General features: G+C 40.8%; 1 protein-coding gene across 1 annotated transcript; it reads right to left on the bottom strand.

Annotated features, from left to right (window-relative positions):
- Positions 1-175: 175 nt before the first annotated feature.
- Positions 176-23,916, bottom strand: TMEM47 (transmembrane protein 47). The gene is made up of 3 exons (XM_058018824.1): positions 23,477-23,916; positions 9,732-9,872; positions 176-3,950 (listed from the first exon to the last, which is right to left on the bottom strand). The coding sequence occupies exons 1-3, from the start codon at positions 23,700-23,702 to the stop codon at positions 3,772-3,774; spliced, it is 546 nt and encodes a 181-aa protein (XP_057874807.1). The 5' UTR covers positions 23,703-23,916; the 3' UTR covers positions 176-3,771.
- Positions 23,917-26,028: the final 2,112 nt, after the last annotated feature.

A 26,028-nucleotide genomic window follows, 5' to 3' on the forward strand; every position in this document is an offset into this window, starting at 1 on the left:
ACCCCTCCATCTCTCCCTCTCTCCCTCTGTGTATTTTGATAAGATTCCTTCAGCATGTAATTAACTGAATACCAGGAATATTCATTAGCCTAAGGAGCCTGTTCCTCCTCAGTAAACCACACCACCTGAGCTGCATACATCTTCTATTCAGAGCAAAACAGGCACATTTTCTTAGTGTAACAATTTTTTTTTTTATTTCAGTTACTTTTTCACATAAAACTTTATGTAAGCTACAAAAATCGTGAAATGCAGAAATGGTATTAAAACTGCAAACTTAAAAGTTTAGATAAAAAAAAATCAGTCTTTCCCTGCTAACAATGACCATTTAAAACGAACCATATTTTGATGGATTCATTTAATAAACATACCATACACTTCTCAAAAATAAATAAAGAACAACATCAGAAAAACCAATACTATCAACAACATGAAGCATTTAATCATCTCTTTTCTTTTCTTTGAAAGACATAAATGAAATTTCTAGGCACAGTTTTAGGCATTATAGAGGACACAGAGGCAATAGGTTAGTGTGCACTGCGCTGTACAAAAATACAGTCTGAATAAATTACATTGCTAGCCATAAGATTAGACTTCACTTACCAGTCAGTTCATTGCATGTTTAATAATATACAGTTACATGCTAATCCATATATATCATTTATATTTCAAACACATAGGTCTCTCTATATTTGTTTTTAAAATTTACAAAAGCTAAACGAAGTTGTGCAAGAAATCCAGGAGGTGCTGGGTATTTGTCAGCACCGGACGGTATACTTTAAGCTTAAAAAATACAAATAACTAGCCCTGCTTGCAAGTTTGCTATATATATATATTTATTCATATATATTTGGAAGAAAAAAAATGGATTTGTTGTGGGAGAGAATCATTCTGCCAGTGAGATAAAGTCCAAGAACTGAAATAATGGTGACATGACACAAGCACAACATACAAAATTATTAATTTGTCGTACGTACACTCAGGACACAGACTTGCATCTTTTCCGTGGCTAAAAAAAAACCCAAGAATCAGCACAGAGTTGCATTTACCTTTAGTTCTGTTCTGAGAAACAGAATGCTTGCCAAAATTTGCAATGGTAAAGAGGAAAAAAAAGACACTGCAGTAGCAACCTAAGCTAAACGTAGGTACCTAAATCCATATACTGAATGCCCAAACACAAAGGTCCTGAGGAGTCTGAGGTGGGTTCTAGTGGACTGCATCACCCTCAAGAGGAAAAGCAGACATTGGGACTGAAAATCAGATCTCTGACTCAACTGTGAATCAAGAACCTTGTCTTTAGGCATTCACGTTTGTAAATTGTTGTGCCAGAACGCCTTTCACATTAACAGCCAGTGCCTTGCAGAGCACACACCATTCATCTGCATCTGCCTTAGGCCTGGCAGCTGCTTTCACTCAAACTCTACATAAAGAAAAACAATTTGATAAATTAGTGGCTACGATGTGGGTTCAGCATTGCACCTTCTTGTCAGCACAGACAAGTGCCACAATGCTGGCCCCAAAACACCATCTCCTTAGAAAGGTACAGACATCTTCTCACAGTGGGCTTCTCTGCACTAATCTAATTCCCATGCCAAACTACAATGTTCTCCATGCTGCTAAATAAAAGCAGAACTACACAGCTGTTCAGAAAGATACTGAGTGAACTATATACTGAATATCTGCCTCAAGTCAGTTTCAGGAAATAAAGCAGAGTTGCAAATGCTCTCTTGGTGCCTGTGAAATAACTGGAGCCAAGTTTTCCTCCCATCCTTTTTGTTCTCCAGGCATTGCCATGCAGTCCCTTCCATGTCAAGCTGTCATTTTGCTCCATCTAATCTAATTAATCACCACTGCTGATTCTGAGTATTCTGCCACAGTAGTAAAGACTGAACTCCAGAGCGTGCCAGAGTTTTATAAACCATCTCCACAAGCCAGCAATACTTGCACAGTGACCTCCTAAAGGCAGCCCTGTGGTCATTGCAGACTCTCAGCACCCTGGAGATGGTGGCCCAGCAGAAACACAAGAGATGCCATCTTAACACCCATTATTTCAGGAGCCTTTTCCATGGAACCAGCAAAACCGTTTGTGTAGAGGTGGATGTGCAACCCCAGCATATCTGCTTGTGTAGAGGTCCACAGAGAATATATTTTAAATTTCTCCATTAAAAAAAATAGTTATTTCTAAAGATTACAGTTGTATAAAAATATGCTTATAATTAATTGAAAATATCCAAATAAGCAAATTGTAAACAAAAATAAAAGTGATGCGGATTAAATTCATGTGAAGGTTCTCCCTATTTTATATTGGGTTTAATTTCATGAGTACAGTCTCTGGATGTTTTAAATGGGAAACACACTAGGCAAGGAGTAATCAGATGTAGATAATCACCAAAAAGTCCATTAGAAACACAGTTTTTAAAAACAAGAGATTACCTCCTGAAGTGCTAATGTTTTAATATGGACATGATGGGGTCTCAGCTGTATTCTTGATGATCAGGGACATTCACAACCTAACCAGATTTTTAAAAAATGGCAGTTTTTAAATTTGCAACACCCTTAGAAAAGTATTTTCAGCAAGTATTATATTACACATGGAATAGCAAGAAGTTATTTTTCTCCAGTTCTACCTTAACTTGATGTGAACTTTTAAGCATTTCCCATAACACAGAGTCTGTACAAGGGCATATACAGAAGACAAACCATTGTGTGTTTATTTTGTAACACCAATCAAAATTGGGGGTACCAATCCAAGACTTTCAAGAATGTGTACAAAGTTAGTATTTTAACCACTGCATCACAGGTCATATTAAAATTTTAGGATGAATCATTTCTCTCCCTCTGCATATATATTTGCATTATATATATTCATTTATACTAACAAATACCTTTCAAAAATATAACTGAACTTGTTCCATATGCATTCGTTTCATGACAATGTTTGCAAGTTAAATGGTTACTCAGGACAACTGCAATTCATTCACACATTTTAGATGTCCCAGGGACAGAACAGGTCTTTTTCTATTCCCCTTTATCTTCACCCCTCCAGCAAAACACTGAGAGCTGAGACAACTTCCAACTACACAGTCAGAAGCACATGTCTCTGGGTTTGGACTTCCTTCAACAATCTGCTACAGCTGGCACGGTGATGTCGATTACTAATTCATGAAATCCTGTGTGGGTTGGTGGCTTGTTTGGGTTTTTCTTTTTTTTTAATTATTCCACCAGCAGACTGTTGAATGCAGATATTAGACAAGTCATTAACCAGTTACATTCACTGCCCTCAACACAGTCCCTTGCAACTAATTCCTTAAGAGCGCTTTTGAGCAAGTAACAAGGGGCCAACTCAGCCTATTGTACACGATGCCATTGCCTGCTTATCAGACATCTGAATCCTCTATGATACAGGGAAACTTCTAAATGGAGCCCATACCAGCTGCTCCCCTGAAGGCAATAGCAGATGCTGGCATTGCATTCTCATTCCAACTAGTTTTCTCACAATGACCGCTGTTACGTAGATCCTTTTGCTTGTTGTCAGGAAAAATGAAGTTTATGTATCAGCAGCTTGCAGCATCTGCCTATGAAAGATCAGCAATCCTAGTGTTTGCAGTTCTTCTAAATGGTTGTAAAAGCTGGTTACAGTGTTCACACCCAAAAGGCAAAGGCTATTTTATCAACAGAGCAGACTGTTTGGTGCTCCACAAGTGTTCTAAAAAAACTGTGAGCTAGAAAAGATGGGGTAATCCTTTTTTTAATTTTTCTTTTCATTAAATGATTCTAGTAATAGTCTTCATAGTTCTTAGGGTTCAGGCAATAAAGAATGGCACCCCCAAATGAAAATATAGTTGCACCCCATGCCAGGCCATAGCCCCAGTTGAATTCATGGTATATTTTCAAGCTGACCGTTTCGATGAACTTGATTGGGTAAAGGACTAAGCTGCAGACCTGGAGAACAACTGAAAGAGAAAAAAAAAAATACAAATGTCAGAAGAAGCCTTATTTTGCTTCCCTAAAACAAAGAAAATATCAAATAACTAAAATTCACATTTAGAATGCTTTTGGAGATTCTTAGCTTCTAAGTGCTGCCCTTTTTAAACCACCTTCATTTCATTCACAGACAACAGAGCAGCTCTTCCATACTCCCTTGCTGATCAACAAATATTATGGCTGTGATATAATGATGATCCTTCAAATGTCCACAAAATAAACAGTGAGAGTGGCATTTCCCAAATTCTTTTCAGTTTCTCCTTTGTATTTGAGTTTGCAGTCATTACTCCTTCCATAACAGCAAAACTTGTTCTATTGCCATTATAAATAAGTCAAAACGAGAAGCGAGAATACGTATTAAGAAATGTTGCTGAGAATCAAATAATTTACTTAGCCTAGAAATAATTCATTGTCATAGGTGATATATACTTGTGCTCAGTAGAGACTCAGTGAATCACATATTTCATATTCATTACTGTGTTCTGTAAGCAGAATTAATGACATTCTTGCACAGAATACCAAGGAAACTATAAAATTTGATCAGTCACTAAACTTCAAGCCAGCAAACTATTATGAATTTAGGGGGTGGATCAGAAATACTGTTTGATGAAAGAAGATAATAAAATAGGTCAAATCCAAGACATTAAAAAGCTTCAAAATCAATACTTCCTATAGCACTGCCTCTGAGATCTACAGACACACATTGGTCATTTCACTCACACACACCCTTGCCCAACTGGCCCCTTTCATTAGCCCTGGAGACAAATGCTCACCTGTCCTGAGGAAAGGGCTGCTGTGGGGAGATCAGACCCCATGTTCATCAGAACCTCAGTGATAAAACTCTGTAAGACACTCACTGGAAATTTCAGCTCATCTACCTTAGCCTACAGAGTAGTTTTTGGACCCTTACTTGAGACTGGCAATCTGAGTAATGTTTGCACAGTGGATTTTCTAATGTGGATATCAAAATCCTCAGGACTTTTATTTAATTCTACACTTATTGAAGTATTATTTAATATTATTCCATTCGAATATAATTTTTTGTCTGTCACCTCACAAAATACTGTGCAACATTTGAGAAACTCTGGCAGGCTACACTGGGAAAAGCACCTACTCTTATGAAAAGATTATGCATTCTAGTTCTGTATAATAAGAGCATCTTTACATCCAGAAACACCTCAACATATGCTCAGCTTTCAGACACATCTTTAAGACCATTCAAGGTCAGAAAGGATTTCTGAAAATGTATGGAAATATATGAGTTTTTCTTTAGTGCCTTCCTGCACTGGGGATGCAGCACCTCTGCTGAGTCAGTGCAGAAGCTGCTCCATGTGTGTCTGTGTCAAGTGCAAACCAAGGAAGTCTCCACCTTCCACACTGTAACATATGAAGTATGCTTAATTTCAATCTACAGATTGGACTTGTCAAAACACAACCGAAAAAAAAGTGATTCTCTTGGAAGAGGAACATGTTGCTAAAGCAGCAACACACACACAAGAGGGTTTTTTGACATTTCCATAGTGAGGGTTCCAGCTTTCCCTACGATTGATCCAGATTTGCTGTTGTAGAACTCAGAGCAAGTGCTGGCAGCAAGTGGCTGGTGGGAGCAGCCACCCTCCACAGCACTGTCATCACTTTGCACTGATTTTGCCTTCTGTCATTGTTTTTCCCTGTAGAGCAGCAAGGGAGCTGTGCAAGCTAGAGACAGCAGTCAGCAAAGTTATGAGAAATGACCAGCATGACCCCAAAAGATGTTGAAAGCAATGCCTGTAACTTCTGATTTATTTCTAATGAATTTAAAGGAACTCCTGCTAAGGGAAGTGTGTACTATCCTTCTTCAGAAGCACAATTCTTTTCCTGTAAGAAAAGCAGACTGCAAAGGAAATCTTTAAAAATTGGCTACTCAAATGCTGTTCAGAGAAGACTAATCATCTCAAACTTGATTGTTCACTCCAAATGTAGACAGATTTTTATGAAGCACAATGATGTTTGTAATATAGGAACAAGAATACCAGTTTTATTCCATTCACATGAAATATAAGCAATTATACATACTCATCATATTAAACATGCAGAAATCATGAGAAATGCTTTAAAAGTAGGAAAATATAATTTCAGTCATGCTTTTTTTTCTTTGTACAAATGTTTGACTGTAAATTTTGACATCAAAAAACCCACTTATGATGTGGCTTTCTAATTTATCTGTAATTATGAAAATGCTGGTGCTGGCTAGTAAGTTCTGTACTTCTGTTCTCTACCTCCTGCTCATTTCAGATGAGTAAAGCACTTCATTAATCAGTGCTGGGTGTTTCAAAGATTACCTGAAAAAGTAGCTGCAACAATGATAGGAAAAAGAAAATTCCTCTTTGCAGTGCCAGGCAAGCTGGCAGTAATGAGAGTGGACACTAATCTCAGAGATTCAGGATGGACATCAGCAAGGAAAAAAGTATCACAAGGAGGGCAGCAAGGGCCCAGGACAACATGCTTGGAAAGGCTGTGACATCTTCATGCCTGAATTTCTTCAAAACTGGGCCAGACAAAGCTGTCACTGTTAGAGACCATGCTGCCTCAAAAAGGAGACTGGAGCACATAACCTAAAGAGTATTATCCCCAACAGTATTTCTTTGATATTATGACTCTTTTTGCTGCCTTGTAGCAACCTGAACTACATTCTACTGAAGTCAGTCCTACTTTTTCAGACCATTCCATCAACTTCATGAAATCAAATTCTGGCTTTCAATGTTTTTGCAATTTTTCCTACATCCATTGTAAAATTGACAAGTAAACTTTCATTCTATCTTCCACTAACTTTCATTCTATCATTATGAAAATAGGTGATAGCACAGAACTAAGGATGCAATCCAACTGTGCTCTCTCTATCAGAAGTAAAAGATACCTCCTTAAGTATTCTTCAGTTATTGTCTGGCACCATTTTATATTACTCTCTTACCTGTAATATTTTCACTTAGCCACTGTTTTCCCTATCTTGCATGGAAAAGCACCTTGTGAAATGCATTAAAAGCTCACTAATGTCACCAGGATAGTCTTCAAAACACTGTCACAATTTTTGAAACAGCACCAAAAGGCAAGCATCTTTACTTTTTCTTTTGTTTCTTTTATGGACTTTCAGCAAGCACACTTCCTATTTCTGCCCCTAAGTTAGACTTGGTTAGCACTTAGTTAAACAGTAAGTGTATCATGAAACTCCTGCACTGACAAGTTTGTGAGCCTGCACTTTGAGGGCCAGTTTGATTAATGAGCTCTAAGACACCCAGCAGCTCCATGAGCTGGAGACTCCACTAGAGCACAGAGGCACACGAGCCGAGGTGGCTCCATGCAAGATTTCCTGCCGCTGCCTCCCTGTCTGCTCCACATTTTTCCACCACCTGAGGTGTTCCTCAAGTTCTCAACATTGAAATACATACTGTCAGCTCTAGGAAGACACATTCACATCTTTTCATTACTTGCTGGCTTATTTTCAGCATCTAGGTTGAATTTTGGTTTTTTTGGTCCCTTTCTTTGTCATCTCTTCCAGTCCCACTCAGTCAATCTTCTCCCTCACCTACAGAGTTGCTAACTGAAAGCTGAAGCTGAGGGAAAAAAAAATAATCAAAACTTGAAGGAAAAAAAATAGCCTGGAGCCAACTGTTTAGACTCCTATAAGGCACCTGGAAATAACTTTTCCATTTTGTCCTTTCTTCCACACAGAGACCTTTTCTACCCAACACCCATACATCATTAAATGTCTCTGGGAAATTCATACTGTGCCCTTTTTCCAGAGGCAGCTGATACACTCGCAAGCACAGTTACACAGAATATTTGGTCTTGCCAGCACATTCACAGGTCAGGGTGATGTTTATCCTGAAAGATTTGTGAAATCCACAGATGAAGGCTTGAATCCATGGAAAGCTGCATAATGCACAAACTGCTACAATTTAACCTTCCCCTCTTCAGTCGGGGATTCTTTCCATAATTCTTTCAAGATACATCATCCATATTCATCTCTACAATTGCTGACATCAAAGATAAAACCTGTAGGAAATATCTTCTAACAATGTAAGTGTCAAATCCTGAAAGGATTCTCCTCAGATTTGCTAGATAATGAAGAAGACTGGGGCAGGTTGTCTTGGGCTCATCATCTCTCCTCCAAAATGCTTCAGGTTATGGCTGCTCAAAACGCACATGCACACACATAGAGGCAAAGGGAAGATGTAAACACCATCAAAAGCTAAAGAACCAACTTAATTTCCTCTTAGATTCAAGTAAGCATTAAAAGCCTTCACCATCAACCTTTTGTAGTAAAGACTAGAAGCAATTTTATGCAGAGGAGAGCGCATGAAGAGAAACAGTAGGATTTGAGGAAATCTTTTCTTGTGGAAAGCAATTTCTTTTTTTAGTACAAACTTAACTACTGAATGAGCAACACAGCAAGACAGGCATGTATGGCTGAATAATTACCAAGTTAACTATACGATGTTATGAGAAATGAAGCCAAAGGCCAAACAAGAAACCACTACAAAAATTATATAACCCCATTTTCTTCAAAGTTAACTGCCCAGCATACCATATAAACCTCAGAATTAACACTTAATTTAAGTACTAGTACCTTTATTCATTTAACCAGTACCTTTATTCATTTAACCAAGCAAGCAATGCAACACACAGAACAAAACCAGATGATTTCCACTCAGGTAATCTGATCCTAGGTTGCTTTAATTTCCTAAAAGCAAATGAAATGCAGTCTAGGAATATGTCCAGAGCACATAAAAGCGCATCTCGAAGGGCTTGGTTCCATCAAGGCAATGTTATCAGCAGGGGGCAGCAGGAGCCTTCCCGGAGTTCTGCTTCATCCCAAACTCCTCCAATTCCACATTCTCATCCTCTCATCTCCCTCTAAGTGGCTTTTTTTAATACATCCCAAAGGTTCTGTCATCCTCTTCATTATGGGCTATCAGAAGGGGCTTAAGCTGCTGGCTCCAATGCAGATGTGAGTGACAGGATGAAGGCAAATCATGGTTGGTGAGTCTCAGGAGAATCTGAAACATCCATGCTGACAAAGCCCCAAAGCACCAGAATATATATAAAAGGAGATGATTTGATATTTTAATTGTACCTCACTGGACCAGTCTTACAGACAATTCAGATTCTTAGGTCTCCCTTAAGATTTTGTGATAGTTTATATAAACTGTTCCATTTTTATGTTTTTAAAACCAAACAGGGACTGCACTGTGACAGCTTGTTAAATTAATAACCAAGTGAGATGACACAACAAAATTAATTCCTTATGGCACAGGGGCATATATAAACACCTTGAAAGATAATCCCATTTATTTTCACATGTAGAGCTTCCAGGGCTCACCTTTGGGTATTAATTTCCCTGTTTTAAAATTGCAAAAGAGAGAACATTAAAATAAAAATGGCTTTGCACGAAGAATAAAAATGGGGACATCAAGCAGCACAAAGTCACAGATTAAAAATGGTATTTTAAGATTTATCCTCTGTAGTTTCTCCTGCTGCATGTACTTCATAAAACAATAAATATAATGCAAATAAATAATTGTTTATGAACTAATAATAGTGCAACTGCAAAAATGATTAATGCTGTGCAGAACTTACAGCCTGAGAAACCTCACTGGAGTTAAGACAGAAGTAACCAAACACCTCTGAATTAGTATGCAGAACGAGGCATATCTCCCTCCGTGAAGGTTCAGCTGCTCTCAGGAAATGTTTTTAATGATGCCAGTGCTTACCTGCAGCAAAGAGCATGACTGCAACTGGTCTGTAGAAGCGCCTCCGAGATCCCACGCAGATGGAGATCAGCCCAACCAGGAAAGCTATGAGAATAATGGCAGCACCACCCAGCAGGAGAGCCAGAGTAGCTATCTGCCAGTCTAGGGGGAAAAAAACACAAAGAGGTGAAAAAATAATTATATAATTTCAGTAAAACAAGCCCACAGGCCTGACAGAAACGAGAGAATATGAGGAACACAGAGGCTGCATTGAGGATTGAGTAAATAAAGAGCTGTGCCTTGAATTTCTTTTTCCCCTAATTACTGAATCACCTTCATAAAGCAGATGTAACTCAGAAGCAAAGTGCCACAACCTCCCACGCTTACTCAAGCCTTAGTTGGCTTCGTTGGGATTTTGTCTCAAGTAAAACTGAGTAATTTGGTCCCCTGGTTTTTATCCAATTTAGAATGAGAAATTGAGGCTGGCTCAGAATTAGCTGGTGTTATGTTAGCTGTCCCTCAGTCTGCTGTAACTTTCTCACAAAAGAGAGTGAAACTCAAACCTCTGCATGTGAGATCAGGATGACACAGCAAGGGAAATGCACAAAGCCCCATCATACACACCTGTCCCTTGGGAAATACCAAGGCCACAGTATGAGTAACAAAACTGAGGAGATGCTCAAAGGTTAAAAGAAAAAAAAAATATATATATATATTTTCAACACTAAAAGATAACTGCAAGTCAAGAATTTCTAAAGGCAGTAACAATCATTAGCTGCAGACCCAGTCAAATCTCAAGACCATTTTAAAATGTCTGTTATCCTCAAGAGTAAGTTCTTCTTCCCCCAAAAACAACCTCTGCACTTGTCCCAGACTATTTTCTAGTTATTCTGATATATAATGGATGCAGTTATAACAAAATATTTGCAGTCTTAAATCACATAAATCAGAATCCATTTGTAAGCTGATGGCCATGATGCATGCGTACAACTTCCAAAATCTAACTTAAGAGCTTCTGTGGGACTTTAGAAAGGCACAGGCACTGGGTTGTCTCTTTTCCCAAAAGAATATCTAAGACCTTTCCTCTCTCCAGTAGCAGGCATAAAGAAAAAGAATCAGATCACTATTTACTGCTTATCACTACTATTTACTAGTTCAAGAAGATGATATAAATTCAGCTCATGGGAAAAGCATGTATGGATCCTTTGCATCCCACTACTTTGAAAATGCCACCAGTCACGTGATACTCAGAATAAAATGCCCAAGTTCACAGAAAATAAGATTATTATTTCCAAATTAAATTTAGGTATCTTAAGGTTACTAAAACAACAACAACAATGAACATAGTCTTTTGGGAATGAGTAAAAAGCACTGTTTTAAATAAACATTGGATCCAGTTTCAAGAGGAATCTAATCTGCTGAAGATACAGACAGTGCAGCTGTGGAGTTTGGGAATGGAATGCTGGCAGCTATTATCACCAAAAAGCCCTCACATATTACATGAAACAAAATGAAGGAGATTAGAAGAAGAAAGTGGATAGAAGAGCTATAAAAGCATTGCTTGAAAAGAAAGTGATTTTAAAGGTGTGTTTGTGCAAGTACACACATTTATTTTCATTCTTTCCAGAAATCCAGGCATGTCCTTTACTAATAATTTAATTACTAAGTACTCAGCCTTCCAAGATATTTTACTCCGTGTTTTCTTACTGGACTAAACCCCAAGGCTGGGAACAATCTTTCATCCTATCATCAGCCTGCAATCTCTAAATATCTAATGCCAGTTTGTTGTGTGTCCCACTGCTACACCATCACTATTGGGATGGAAATATGATTTTAGGACTGGACAGAGATGTTTCAGTGAATGGTTTTTAATATTAACATGAGCCTTCAGAAACACCAAGAGGTTAGTGTACTGATGATTTAGAAAGGATTTTTCCAATACCAAAGTGCATTACAGATACAAAACTCAGAAATAAATAAACAGAATGAATCACTTTGGAACAATATGAAAGGAATCCTTGCACTGGAAAACTGCACAGATACAAAGACCAGCCACATAAATCCATATCACACCAAAGTTAAAAGACACATAAAATTGATGAAATAAATCAAAGGGCCAGACAGGAAAACTCAGAAACTAAAATGTTTTGAAAGTCACCACAAATAATTAAATATTAATTGTTGTCTTTGCATTGATCAGGTGCCAAACTCTAATGCAAAGGGATGTGTATGACACTGGAGTAGCAACTAAATGGAAAAAAAGGTTAAGCATCCTATTGCTTTCCAAAGCAACACTGGAAAAATCACCAAAAAACTGATAATAAATTAGGCAAAGATGATATAAGTGCAGGGTTAGAATAAAGTTTAACTTCCAGGACAAATATATAGATTTTAGAAAGGTTAAAAAATAAACAAACTACCTTACTATAGCACTGATGTGGGAGGTAAAAGGACAAATGAGTGTTGGGAGACACCTACACTCCTAACTAAAAAAGAACTGCCTTGAATAAACAAAATTAATTTCTTGAGTAAGACAACCTACTCAGAGATGCTGACTGCAGGACAAAACCAAGGCTCTCACTGCTCCTCACTACCAGCTGGGGACCAGGAACTGAATGCTGTGCTCTGGGCACATCTGGAATTGCCTGCTTATTTTAGTCCCTTTCACAGGAGCACACAGTGCTACCAGCCTTTGCCTTAAGCTGCAGGGACTTTGGCTGAAGAACATGGTGAAAGTCAGACATTAGTGCATGAAGAATACAGGAAGAAACTTTCCTATAGTGCCTGCCATAGTAACTAAATGTTTAGGTTTCCTTGTCTTCTCTGAAAAATGTTAACTTTCAATTCCAAAAGCCATTTATTAGGTGACAAAATAAAGCTTATGGTGGACTAAGAAAGCAAAATCTTCTGCATGGGTCTTCTACTTAACAGCAATTTTTTATCTTTTATTTTTTTTAAATCCAGGCCATTGGTCTTCACACAAAGTAAAATAAAAATCCAAAGAACCACTACCTCTGAAGGCAGAGCATCCTGTAAATCAAATATCTATAATATAAACACATAGAGGAAACAGAATTTTTCTACAAAAAGATCTGTAGTGTTTCTCAGACTACCCAAGAGTGATTTACAGGACACAGCACCAGAATGGGATCAGGAGATTGTTCTGTTACACAGTGCTACTGGTACACAGATCATAAACATCACAAGCCTACTTTAGAGCATCCAAAATATGCTTGTATCTCTTCTAGGCATGCACCAATCTTGCAAAGAAGTTACTAATAAGAACTGTAAGTTCAGGAGCCTCAGCAGTTCAGTGAGACTGCTTGTTCTCCCAGAGACAGAAATATGTAAAAACAGAGGTAAAATGGGCCTTACAGATGATAATTATTACTTTTCTGCATTCAAAACACAATTGGTTACACTTGAAGAGTACACATCAGTCTTTTTCACTGTACACCACTACAGGTTTTTAAACTACACATCTATTATCTAAGAAAAGCATTAGGAACTAGCAAAAACCTAGTAAAACTCATAGAAATGCTAATAAAATTTTAGACTTGAAAAAGCACTGTGACCTAATATCATGCCCAAGTAAGATTTCCTTTATTGGTTTAGATAAACTAGATTTTTCAAATGTTCCAACATTTTAGCAATACATTAAGAAGTACACTAGTAGTGCCATCTATCCCATGCAAACTAGAATTAAGACATTTTTGACAATTATTAGGTAACTCGAGAGATTTCTTAAGGAAAGTCTCACTTAATGTATCCTATTTTTAGGTCTGAAATTCCCCAAGAAGCATCCCAGAGTCTAGAACCATAAGAAAGATATACTGCAGTTCTGACAGGGATTACAGTGTTTGCATATTTTTAACTGTAACAATCTGCCCGTAAGTTTGGGGACATGGGCTTCAGTATTTGGAAATATATATAAATATGAACCTAGGCACTTGAGATCTATTTTCAATACATATTTGGTGAAAAAAATTATTAAAATTACCATCTTCAGTTAAAAAAAAATAAAAAGCCACCAAACCATGATGATAGAGTTTATTTTCAGTTAGTTCCTCATACAACAGCCTTTCTGGGGGGCAGCTTGGTCTCCTTCCTATTTGGAAATTCTGCCTGTTTCTTAGTGACCCAGAGGCACAGTGTCAACTGTACACTGACATTTCTAACTCTCCTCGCTTCTTTCCCCAAAAGAAATGACCCAAGGCTTTGAGCTGTGATTTTTAATTAAGAGCAGTGCTATTTCCTCAATTCCTTGCACAAAATAATACTTCGCCACTAGGAAAAAATCAGGGAAAGGCATAAAAGAAGAAGAAATCACATCAAAGTCCTGAAATGTCTATTTTAATAACTAGGTCCTTTTTTTAATACATGGAAAATCAATGCAAAAGGCTAGTACAGATGTCATGTTTTCAGTAAGGCACCCCAAAATTAAATTTTTTTTTCAACATGGTATTCTACCAAGTAAAAGAAGTAGAAGAAGTGGTGAAGCAAAGTGTAAATGTGAAGCATTTGTGTATAGGGCTATTCCAGACAGTGCATGTGAAGTGAATTAATTTCTTAAACAATCAAATACTCCTTTCTTCCATTCAACAGCTCTTCATCAAGTCTTCTCATAAAGGCTGAAGTACCAAAATGCATGCAGCTTCACACATGATGAAGGGAATGCCTGACCTTCTAAACAAAACAAAATCTGGGTAAGAAACGAAACCATAACACTCAAGTAAATTTTTCTGATTTATTGCAATGCTTCTATTTAACAAGTACCTGTTCTCAGATAAAATACTCGAAGAAATTGCAATATAGCATTTAAAATCAAGAATAATGATTTTGAAACAATGGGTGAAGCAGAGAAACCTGAGGCACCCACACATAAGAAATAAAATGTAACCCACTGAGTATCATAAAATCAACTTAAATAAATAGGATAGCTAGAGATATTCCCAATTGCTTCATATTCAGACTTAAATATCAAATAGCCAACAAAACTTTGAGAAGTGTAGTGCATATATAAAAACATAAAGACAAACTCTAGTTCCTAGAAGTGCTTTGGTTGCATGATCAATGAGATTTCTTCTTTCTTCAGCAGGATCCTGAGCACAGGCCTCCGTGCAAGGTGAAGGGCCACTGAGTTCTGTGGGAATGCTGAGGAACAGCAGGGGCCATTAAGGACTCACATCAAATTACTCCACAGAGGTCACCTCTGGAGCCCCAGCCTGAGGCAGAATGATGGTGTTCAAAGAGCTGCTCAGAAGAATTCTGCCCTGGGTGAAGGGGATGCTGGCCAAAGCTGGGAAGTGCCTGTGAGTTCCTGGGTTCCACACTCTGCTCCTGTAGAGCCAGCCTGCAAGTGCAGTCCTTTGGGATCCCACAATGGACACTTCTGCACACTGCGGGCACAAGTGCTTCCTGGCAAGATCCACACCAAACCTCCATAAACTGCTCTAGCCACAGCTTTTGACATTGGAGCCTTGTACAAAAATGACAATAAATAAGTATTTTCTGTTCACTGATTAATATAGTATGCTTACTAGTGCTGGCTGCTGCACAGACATACTCTGGCTTTTGTATTTTTCTTTTTATTTTATGGATTGAGAATAAGATTTTTCTGAAGTAGGAAAATTACTTGTGCACGTGGCTATTCCAGTCACTCGGACACTTGAAAAGCATTAGCATTACCAGAGCTACAGAAACCAGCCAGCTCTGGCTGAAAGCACAATTTCCTTGAGGAAACTCACTTTACACCAAAGCTTTCTTTTAAAAGCCATAAATTCAAACAAATGAAACAGCTACATTAAGTCATAGATATGTTAAAAAGAAGAACATGACATTTTCCCTAAGAAATCTGTCTTTATCCACACGCAGCAGCACGTGGGACAAAGCCCTGGGTAACCCAAGCGCTGCACAACACCCATGGGACCAACAGGAAGACTTTGCCATAGCTCCAATTCAGCAGGACACTGACAACACCCAAAGAGAAATTTAAGCATTTAACGCTGGATGCCAAAATCCTTAAGTGCCTCCTAAGGATAATTCAGAGGCTCCACATAAGGCATCAGTCATTTTGCATTTACTGTACAAGAGGCTTGTAGGATGGTTGAGTGTTCCTGATGCCAAGTGAAGAGTCACTTAGAATCAGTCAAAGAAAAAGAGAACAAGCAGAGAGAAATCCAAAAAAACAGCTTTCTGCTGCAGACCCTGCGTCTTACAGAGGTGCAGAATGCTAATGGATAATGAGGGCAGGCAACCAGTGAAGGAGGAAGGGCAGAGAACTCCTCAGCTGCCATACCCAGGAGCTAGAGAGCTTTCCAGAAGCTGCAAGGCCTTTGCTTCCCAGCCCTTGCTCCAGACTCTAATCTCACACCTCTGCTCCCTTTTCCCAGTGGGATTTCCTGACTGCTAGGGCAGGCTGTAACTGCCCTCCTCTGTCTGCTGGACCCAAGGCACAAAAATATTTATGAGGTCCATGAACAAATAGGCACAAGGAAGCCCAGATCTGAGTCTTGCTCAAGAGAGCCTCTTATTTAACTGGTCCCTTCCAACGCTCTGTTGCTGCTGGTGCACAGGAATGCTGACCATCACTGGATGGTGGCCCAGACTCAGGGCTCTCCCACCTTTGAGGGAAAAAGGCCTTAGCAGCTCCCTACAGAGCTGCAACCCTCTCACCTGGGCTCCTCCTGTGGCTCTCCTCTTCTCAAGAGCAAGGTAACTTGTCACTATAAGACACGAAACAACACGACTTGGACACACTGCTGCTCTCAAGGTAAAAAGGGAAGTTGATTTTCTGACTCCAACATTTATAGATTTCCAAAAGTGACAGTGGACTGGAGGGTGAAAGTGCCACCTCTCCAATGACACTGGACAAACCAACAGTCCATCAAATTTTTCCTCCTCCATAAAAGAATGCAAAACAGTAAGTTATCTACAGAAAGTGTGTGAGAAAGTTTGTTACAAGAATGCAAACATCAGAAGGCTTAGAAAATCTTAAAAAATCAGGGTGACAGTAACTGAGAAGAGAGAGGAAGAGGTTGACTATTGCAGTCAAGATAACAAACAGCCCACTGGCAGGATGCTCCAGTGCTCTCCTCCCAGCTACCCTCCTCAGCCTGGAAAGGATGTGCTTGATAGTCTGGGGGAAGAACTAGGCAGCCACTATGCAGACTGCTCACCTCACCATGGAAAGCAGTGTCCTCTGACCGTGTTCACAGGGGTTCTTGGAGAAGGGAAGAGATGAAGGATCTGACTCTATGTTTCAGAAGGCTTGATTTATTATTTCATGATATATATTAAAACTATACTAAAAGAACAGAAGAAAAGGTTTCATCAGAAGACTGGCTAAGAATAGAAAAGAATGATAACAAAGGCTTCTGTCTTGGACAGAGAGTCCGAGCCAGCTGACTGTGATTGGCCATTAACCAGAAACAACCACATGAGACCAATCACAGATCCACCTGTTGCATTCCACAGCAGCAGATAATCATTGTTTACATTTTGTTCCTGAGGCCTCTCAGCTTCTCAGGAGGAAAAATCCCAAGGAAAGGATTCTTCATGAAAAGATGACTGCGACAGTGTCCCTCACCTTCCACCCAAAGATGCCATTGGGAGTACAGGGGACAATTTGGTTATATCTGTAAAAATATGGTAAGCAACTCTACTGCTGTGTGAAAGAGACAGCAAGACAACAAACTGGTCTAAATGCCTGGGGGCTGCAGATGCATGAGCAACCTGAAACACAGCAGGTGCTTGCTCATCTGCCCATGGACACACACCTCTTGTGAAGAATCAAGCTTGAATTCCTTGTTTATATGAAATATAGACACTTTGCAGAGGTGTGGGTTGGGGTGAGGAATGTTGTATGTCTGCTCTGTGGTCCACTTTTATTTCTAAAATCACCAAGTCCTTTAAACACAGCACAAGTTCAAATAAAAAATTAAATGGTGCCATTGTATAGATCTTTATTTTACCATTTATAAGCAACACACATTGCACACTACTTTTGCCAACAGAGGACTTGAAGACAAGCACAGCATTACAGAAAATCATGTAATCTATAATTCATTCACAGAATAGTACAGCATGTACTCAGGCATTTCCTCTATTGGATACACAGCATTCTTCTGAGATTTGCTTGTTACTATGTCATTTTAATTATTGTATATTCATTCATTCAATAAAAATAATAAAAACCCTCAAACAACTGCACACACCCACAACTTTGAGAACTTCACAAAAACCTGGAACTCTTAGAACTCTACCATTAGGAAAGAAGTGTGGGAGATGTGTTATACAAGCTTTTCACAGTAAGCTCAGTATGTCTGACCTCTTCTATAAAAGCTACTACTTTTTAGCAATCTGAAATACTATGCTTTGCATTGGAACTGGAAGTAACTATTTTCCACAGTTATCAATGTTCTTCCAGAAGAATGGCAATCTTCTGCAACTTTCAAAACACATTCCATTGTTCCTTCAGAAAAACGATTAGCATTTTAAAGAGTTTGAGTTGTACTTTCCATCAGAACAATGACTTTAAGTGGAACAAGTGAAATACATAAAGCAATACAGCTGGCTGGACTTTACAGGTAACCTCCTGTTACTCTGAATCCTATGTGGTCATCTTGGGCCACAAATCAGTAGCAGAGGCAAGGCCACGCTCTATGCAATTCTAAATATAAAAATCTCATCAAATATTAAAACTTCTTGCATTATCCCTAACTCCAGGGACATCATATTTAATAAACAAAACTTAAAGCAACAGGATACATTACTGATTTTAAAATTGCAATGAACAACAGCAGCAGTAATAACCCACTATAGCTATGAGTCTTTATTTATTTCTTTTAAGAGTATTATCACTGATAAGGTGTGAGGTGCTCTTGCCCTGATGACACAAACATCACAGATGAGCTCTAACCATGTCTTTTACTGCTTGGAGAAGAGTGGCTGCAATGGCAGCCTCCACCACACTAAAAGGTCCACACTGAACAGGATCTGCTGCTCCCATGGCCTTGGGTCCATTTGTAAGAGAAGGAGCATTCCTTGAAATATTCTATCAGGGGCTGCTGAGAGGGGTAGTTAAGCCAATTCAAGGCATTCTGCACAGTTTGAAAAAGCCAGACAGACTTCAGGCATTAACAGAGTGTCAGTCATCACAGAATCACCAAGGATAATTTAGGTTGGGAAGGGTGTCTGGAAGTCACCTAGTTCAGCTCCCCATGGAAAACAGGGCTAACCTTCAAGTCAGACTCAACTTCAAAATTAGATCAGCCTGCTGAGAGCCTCAGACACTGAGTGTGAAGTAGTATGGCTTTTGATTATATATCCATCTTCAGATACAATGCTGGGGATGATTACAGAGTTAATACACAAAATGAAAGACTACAGTATTCAAAACCAGAAGGAATGCTTTATTAATTCCTCCTTAGATTGTATGAGCCTCTTTTTTCAGGTAAGTAAAATCACATTCATTCTTCTGTTATTTTATAGCAAACTACCAGCTTTGCTGAGCTTTTTACAAATACATGTCAACATCAAATCTGAGCAATGATCCAGATTTTCTAATGAGGAAGCTGCTTTTGAGCTAGCAATTTCCCCTTGGAACAGCTCCTTAGATTCTGAACAAGGAGATACCATCCAAGACTATTCTGGCATGTCAATTCTGATATCTGCATCTAATGTGTAATTAAGGTTAAGCCCTTGAAGTGCTACCGAATGAACAGCCTCTGATGATGCCTTTATTTTAAGAACAAATTAGAACAAAATTACAAGCATAAAACTAGACTCAATTTGTTTACTGCACTGTGCTACAGGCTAAGCTTACCTTCACTGTTTGCTCATCACAAAGTTTAATACACATTCAGAGACTCTGTTGCTTGTATTTCCTGGAGATGTTTTGTTTTTCAAGCATTCATGGGCAGTTGTAAAAGGGCATAATATTCTTGAAGAAAACTGAATGTTGCATAAAGAAATCCACAGGTTGTAAAGTAACAAAGCCATATACCCCACATTCTCCAAAATGAATACAGTTAATCAAAACCATTCAAATGTATTTTTGTATGTGCTGTTTTCACAATAAACTGAAATGCTGCGAAGGAGCCATTGTTTTCTATGAATAGCATATACACATATTTAAGTCAAAATAGACAATGTTCACCTGCAGGTCAGATTCTATGGAGCCCTTTATTTCTTCTACATTACATTTGTGTATCTTTCATTTAAAGAGCCATAGTGGCTGCAGTCTGTTGCAAAAATTCAAATTTACTGTTAATTATCTGCAGGAAGAAGAAAAGTACCTGTGATGGTACAGATATTCCAGGCAGTTTTGTATGGAATGCATTTAATTTTAATGCTGTGACAGGAATAAATATTCATATATAACTCTTGATAAATCTGCAAATAAACCATCACAAACTAGCTATAACGCATTTCAAATAAGGTCTAAAAAAATTAATTTGTTTCAAGACACACAAGTTTAAAATACAGTGGGTCTAAAGACAACTTGTGCATTAGCCAAGGTAAGCTTTGATCACAAAGAAAACAGCTATATGCCAAGACAGGTGGTGAAACTTCAGAGCTTTACAACTGCAATTCTGAATTTCAAGATTTTGTAATGAAGCTTTCCACACTGGCAACTTTGTTATTCATCTCCTGAAGTTGCTGCTAGTGGGAGATTTACTCAGATCCTAAGGACTCCAAAAAAAAAAAAAGGCAAATTAAGATGAGACATTTTATAATTTTCAGATGTCAAAAAATTAATTTGACTCACTATTTTACATACTTGAACCATAATTATTGCGAAGTACTTCCACAAGTTTAAAAGTAGTATGTGAGCAAACAACACTTGCAAGTTACAAAAAAGCCATTGGAACAGTGAAAGAAAGAATGCGAACACGTGCTCCAAGCGCTAGCAATGCTCCAGGAAAAATGAGATTATTCCCTGCTACAACAGCCAATGCCACCATGCTCTGTGCATTTTCCTTCTCCTCTCCACTACCAAGCTGCCCTTCTGACAGCAGTCAGGGGTCCTACATGTAATTACAACAGAAGTTTTTAATTAAACCTCAAATAGGCTTTAACAGCTTCCAGTATGAGCATGCCCTTGATGGTGCCACTTGAGGTGCTCTCCTTCAAGGGATGATGAAGTAAATCTCTTAAAACCATGGCTGAAGATGCCTTTTTTTTCCTGTGTGTGCTGCTGCTTCTCACAGCTAGCTGCAAAGCTGCCTGCACTGGTATCAAGCTAAAAGAGCTTTCCCTGTGGGAGCTCTCCACTATCTGCAAAATCCTGCTTGCTGGATTCACAATGTAGGCGGAAAGTGCACTTAAAATATTAATGCCAGCGCTCAAGACGGTCTCAAATATGAGCCCAATCCAACTTGGTGAACTTAGCGGGAGCCCTCCTATTGGCTTTAATGGCAACTGTACCACAGTAGCAAAAGGCAAGAGGAAAACAGTGCAGTTTCTCACGTTACAGGTCTAGTCAGAATGCAGTACTCTGTGCTGAGCATGAGGAAAGTGAAGGGTTTATCCCAGTCACCTCAAGTAAAACAACCATTCCCTTCTTCCACAGTAGCTTCTGAAATTTGGCTCTACTAGACTGGAAAGTACTTGAGGAAAATGGGTAAAGCTCATTCAAGGAACTTGAATAAAACTGGATAGGCGGGAATTTGTGCACGATAGAAGAAGGCACCAGCAGAGGACAGACCAGCTTTTCAACACACAGCATCCAGCGAAAACTACATCTCATTCCTATCCATCCTCACCCATTCATCTTCCACAGACAGACAGGTGACCAAGAGAGGAACAAGAGAGATTAGTGTCCCTTTATGCTGTTCCATGAGCTGTCCTGCTCCTCTCCCCATCCCACTTTTGTGTCTGTCTGTCTGTGTGTGTCTGTACAGACGCATGCGTGACGGGAGATGGATGGAGCGGGGAGCCCAGCAGAGCGTGTGGGGCTGGGGGGCACTGGAAGCAGGTTCTCATTCAAGCCATCTGAAAAGTCTTTCTGTAATCAAGGGGATACTATTTCAGGAGACAGGGAGAAGGGGCAAAGGATTCACGTTGCTAAGGAGACACGTAGAAGCTGACATTCCTACATAAATTTCCATTTATACCAGGGAAGGAAAAGAAAGCACTCCAAACTTTGTGCAGACACCCTAGTAACTGACTGAAACCGGCATTTCTTTACAATTCATTTTATATTACTTAAAACAAAATCTCAAACAACATTTTAACCCTCAAATATTACAGCACACGACAAAAAAAAAAAAAAAAAAAAAAAACAAAAAAACAAAAATAAGCACAGCAGCCAAGGAACCTGTGTAATTCCAACTCAAACTGAGATCAGTTTTTTCCCAGAACCTATACAAGGACCTCAGAGAACACAGGGAAACAAACACACCAAGAATATAGTCAGTCCTTTGCTTTCCCTCCCAAAACACACATCTTGTCCCTGCACGATTTACCCAAAGAGCACAGCAATCCAAACAGATGATTTATCAATGCAAGTGTATGCAAGTGTGTCTGTGTGGACAGGAATGGGGATAAAAACGATGTGGGGGGAGGCCGGCTGCATTTGCCAGTGTTTCTCTTGGGGCTCCAGAAGTTGCTATCAGGCATAAAGTAAATAAAACCACCCATGAAAACCAAAACAATTATCACACTACAAAAGAATTTACTGAAAAATATTCAACAGGCAGCTTGTTTTTATCATTCACAACCCGTTTTTGAAGTACCCCAAGCAATAGTGAAATGACGTTAAGAAAAACAACAATCTGTGATCAAAGACCTAAAAGGAGAAGTACGAATGAGCATCAAGAAATCACAATGGGGAGTGTGGCATGAAGGCAAAGGAGCGTGAAAGACGATGGGGAGATCAGTACGTGATAGAGAAAGACACACACACAAGCACACCCGGCGTGATGGAGAGAGTCCAAGCCCAGGCGTCCCCACTCAGGACAAAGCAGCAACCGGTTTGGGTTTAGGAAGCCCCAACTTTCCAGAACCTGAGACTTCTCAGATGGGGGCGGAGGGACAGTAAAAGATACTCGATCCCAAACAGTTTCTCCGCGGAAAAAAATAATCAAAACTAGTTCAAACTCGGGATCTTTTGTGACAGTACCACGGCACATAGGGAACCAGTCACCACCATACGTGATTCGTTTCGCTCACTGAAGCCTCGCACTTCCCGCAGCCCGAGCACGATCCGAGCTCGGCACTGCCCCTCCCGCACACGCCGCTCGCCGGGAGCGCCTCCGCCCCAGCCCGAGCGCCGGCGAGATGCGGGTCGGGGCGGCTGGGGGAGGACGGGGAGGAGGAGGAGGATGGGGACGGGTGAAGAAGCTGGGAAGGGAAGGGAAGGGAAGGGAAGGGAAGGGAAGGGAAGGGAAGGGAAGGGAAGGGAAGGGAAGGCGGGCGGACAAAGGTGCAGGCAGGGGGCTCCTGCCTGCGCTGGGAGCCGGGCGGGGACCGGGGCGGCAAAGGGCGAGGCGAGGAACCGGAGGGGGCAGCGGGACACGGCCCCGGGCACTGCTCCGGTCCGGGGGGACTGGCTCCAGGAGGGCTGGGATACACTCCCGAAGGAGACTAGGGTGAAGGAGAGGCAACTCGAGGGATGCTGGTGGGTCAGCCAGGGCACGGCGAGGGGAAGGAATTCTCAGTGCCCGGGGTGCGGCCAAGGGAACGGGAGGCGGACGAGGAGGGGAAAGCCGCAAGGGCTGGCGGCGGAGGGGAGCGGGGCAGCGGGGGCAGCCGAATCTCACCGCTGTTCAGCGTCGACTCGCAGAGCCAGCTGTCCAAGTTGCCGGGCTTGCGGCAGGACTCCCAGAGGGACAGGTAGTACTGGTGGTCCGCCGTCACCCAGGCGGGGCTCAGCACAGCTCCCAGGTCCAGGCACAGCGCCAGAAAGATGCACACCAGCCCCACCAGCTTCAGCGGGGTCAGCACCGAGACGCGCACCTCCTCCATGCCGCTGCCGGCCGAAGCCATGGGGCCCAAGGGAGACGAGGAGGACGCGCAGCCGCCGGCCCCGAGGGGAACAGGAGCGAGAGCCTAGCTCCGCGCAGAAGGGGCGGGCGGAGGGAGAAGCGGCGAGACCAGCGCTGTCTAACGGCGGCGAGAGGCGTTCGCAGGCGGCGGCGGCAGCGCCGCTCCCTCCCGCCCTCCTCCGCCGCGCTCCCGCCCCGGTGTATCAGGTGCAGCAGCTCCCCCGGCCCTCCGGCGCCGCCCGGCCCGGCCCGGCCCGGCGCGGAGCGCTCCGCCCCGAGCCCGCCCCTGCCGGGGGAGGCCGGGCCGCGCTCCGCGGGGAAGGGGCGGGGGCGCGGCCCCTGCCGGCCCCGCTCCGCCCCGCCGGGGCCGACTTTGGGGAACTTTCAGCGGCCGCAGGCGGCGCCCGGAGCCGCTCGCATCGATTCCCGCTGCCCTCGAGCGGCCTCCCCGGCTTCCCTGGGAGCCTCACCGCGCTGGGAGCGGGAGAAGCGCCGGTTCTGCCCCGGCGGCCCCACAGCCCCCGGGTGTGGCCGGCACTGAGGGGGTCCCGGGCCGGCACACCCGGCCCCGCCGCGGCATCGCTGCAGCGAGGAACCGGGCGAAAGGAAAGGCCGCCTCGGCTGCAGGATTAGCCGTGCCTCACCTTGATTCTTCTTCTGGAGTGACCTTTAAATCACAAGATATTAGTGGAGGGTTTAAAAAAAATAATTCAGGGTTTCATTATTCGTGTGTGGGCTTACCTGCGATTCGCGCTTCCGTCTCCCGTCAGCGCCGTTGCTGATCCCAAATTAAATCTTTGAGGAAGGATAAGTACTTTGCCCGGTTTCCATTTAGTCTCTGTTTATTTTGTTTAATTAGCGCTAGGTGCTGAGAATGTCAAGGGCAAATGTTTGGGTTAGTTATTAAACAAGGTACTAGTATAATTCACTGTCTGAAGCAGCTCTTCCTCGAGATACAAACACACACAGGCACGAAGGCGGAGTGTAATGTCCATAAAGGATTATTGAAAAAAGAAGAGCAGGAAGAGTCAACCTGCGGATTTTAAAGTGAATGCTACTACTTACGTTTGAGGGAGAACTAGAGAGAAGGAAGATAAAAGTTAAGCCAGAAAAGCCATTATCTAGTGAAGAAACAGGGAAAATCTCGTCCATGAGTGCTAATTGTTTTATCCCTATTAATAGTACTTAGAGGGTTTTTTTACCTTCTAAGTACTATAGGGATGTTCACATTAATCTCAAAAGGTGCAGGATTAAAACCTAGTGGTTTGCACAGCTTTCTTCCAAGTTTAATTTCATTCTGTTCACAGTTTAAGGCTAAAACAGAAAGAAAAAATATTATTTACATGACAAACTTCTCGGAGCACCAACAGCTTTGCTCTTACAGCTGCTCGTAGGAGTTAGCATATGAGGTCTAGTCCTGGTTTCTCAGTGGTGTTATGTTAGAGAACACTTACAGCATATTGCAACAATTTCTCTTTTTCATTTAGACGTCTCCTCTGCTAGAAGCACAACCCCCAAAGCTCAGTACCCTGATTCCATAGCAGGTGTATCACAGTGCATATAATACTCCGAATGTTAGTGGAAGTTTGGTTTATTTCTAATGGACTTTTGGCCATAGGTATCTGTGAATTCAGCTACCACCAGTCTGTCATTAATTCTGAAAAAGAAACTCATTTCCTTGAGCTGTTGCTGCTAGAGCGTGGAAATAAATTAGAAATTTGGAGGTGGAATTTTGTGGAGTTTGTTGGTTTTTGGATTTGTTTAAGGTGTGGTCTTACTTCGCTAGGTATGTACCAGACACATGTTAAACAATTTCTTTGTTGGAGTCATGTTTCTATTACATCCCAAACATAAAGTGTTAAGTATTGGAAGAACGTAGCAAAAATAATTAAAAAAAAAAAAAAGGAGAAAGAAAGGAGTTAAACAATAATTTATAAAGAACGTAGATGTGCCAAGCTAAAGACTTCAAAACCACATGAAGTGCAGAATCATGGTTCTGATCTAGTATTTCAAATAAAAGGGAGAGAAAAAGTAAACACTTTGCTAGAATATGTGAAAACTTGTGATATTATATACAGAAATAACACTTGCACCTATAGTTAATGTTGCCAGTACTTTCTGGCAGTAAAAACTCAGTTTTTTATTTTTTATAAAAATATTTTTTATTTAATTAAACTATTGCTGTTTGTGCTGGAGTTGCCTATACAAGATACCTGCCTCAGGCTGATTTTCTTGTTTAAGAGTTACAGCTAAAATTCAGTCATATGTAGTCTGAAAAATAGACATTTTCACCATCTACAAAGAAAAATCCCAAAGATTTCAGCACT

Source organism: Melospiza georgiana, chromosome 2 (genome assembly GCF_028018845.1).
Source record: "Melospiza georgiana isolate bMelGeo1 chromosome 2, bMelGeo1.pri, whole genome shotgun sequence".
In the NCBI taxonomy this organism is placed as follows: Eukaryota; Metazoa; Chordata; class Aves; order Passeriformes; family Passerellidae; genus Melospiza; species Melospiza georgiana.

What these genes read in the sequence shown, in the direction of transcription:
- TMEM47 (XM_058018824.1), bottom strand. Translation starts at nt 23,702, where the DNA reads ATGGCTTCGGCCGGCAGCGGCATGGAGGAGGTGCGCGTCTCGGTGCTG. An exon ending in CGAGTCGACGCTGAACAGCG is followed by an intron (nt 9,873 to 23,476) that starts GTGAGATTCGGC and finishes TTTTCCCCCTAG; the next exon opens with ACTGGCAGATAGCTACTCTG. An exon ending in AGTCATGCTCTTTGCTGCAG is followed by an intron (nt 3,951 to 9,731) that starts GTAAGCACTGGC and finishes TTTCTCTTTCAG; the next exon opens with TTGTTCTCCAGGTCTGCAGC.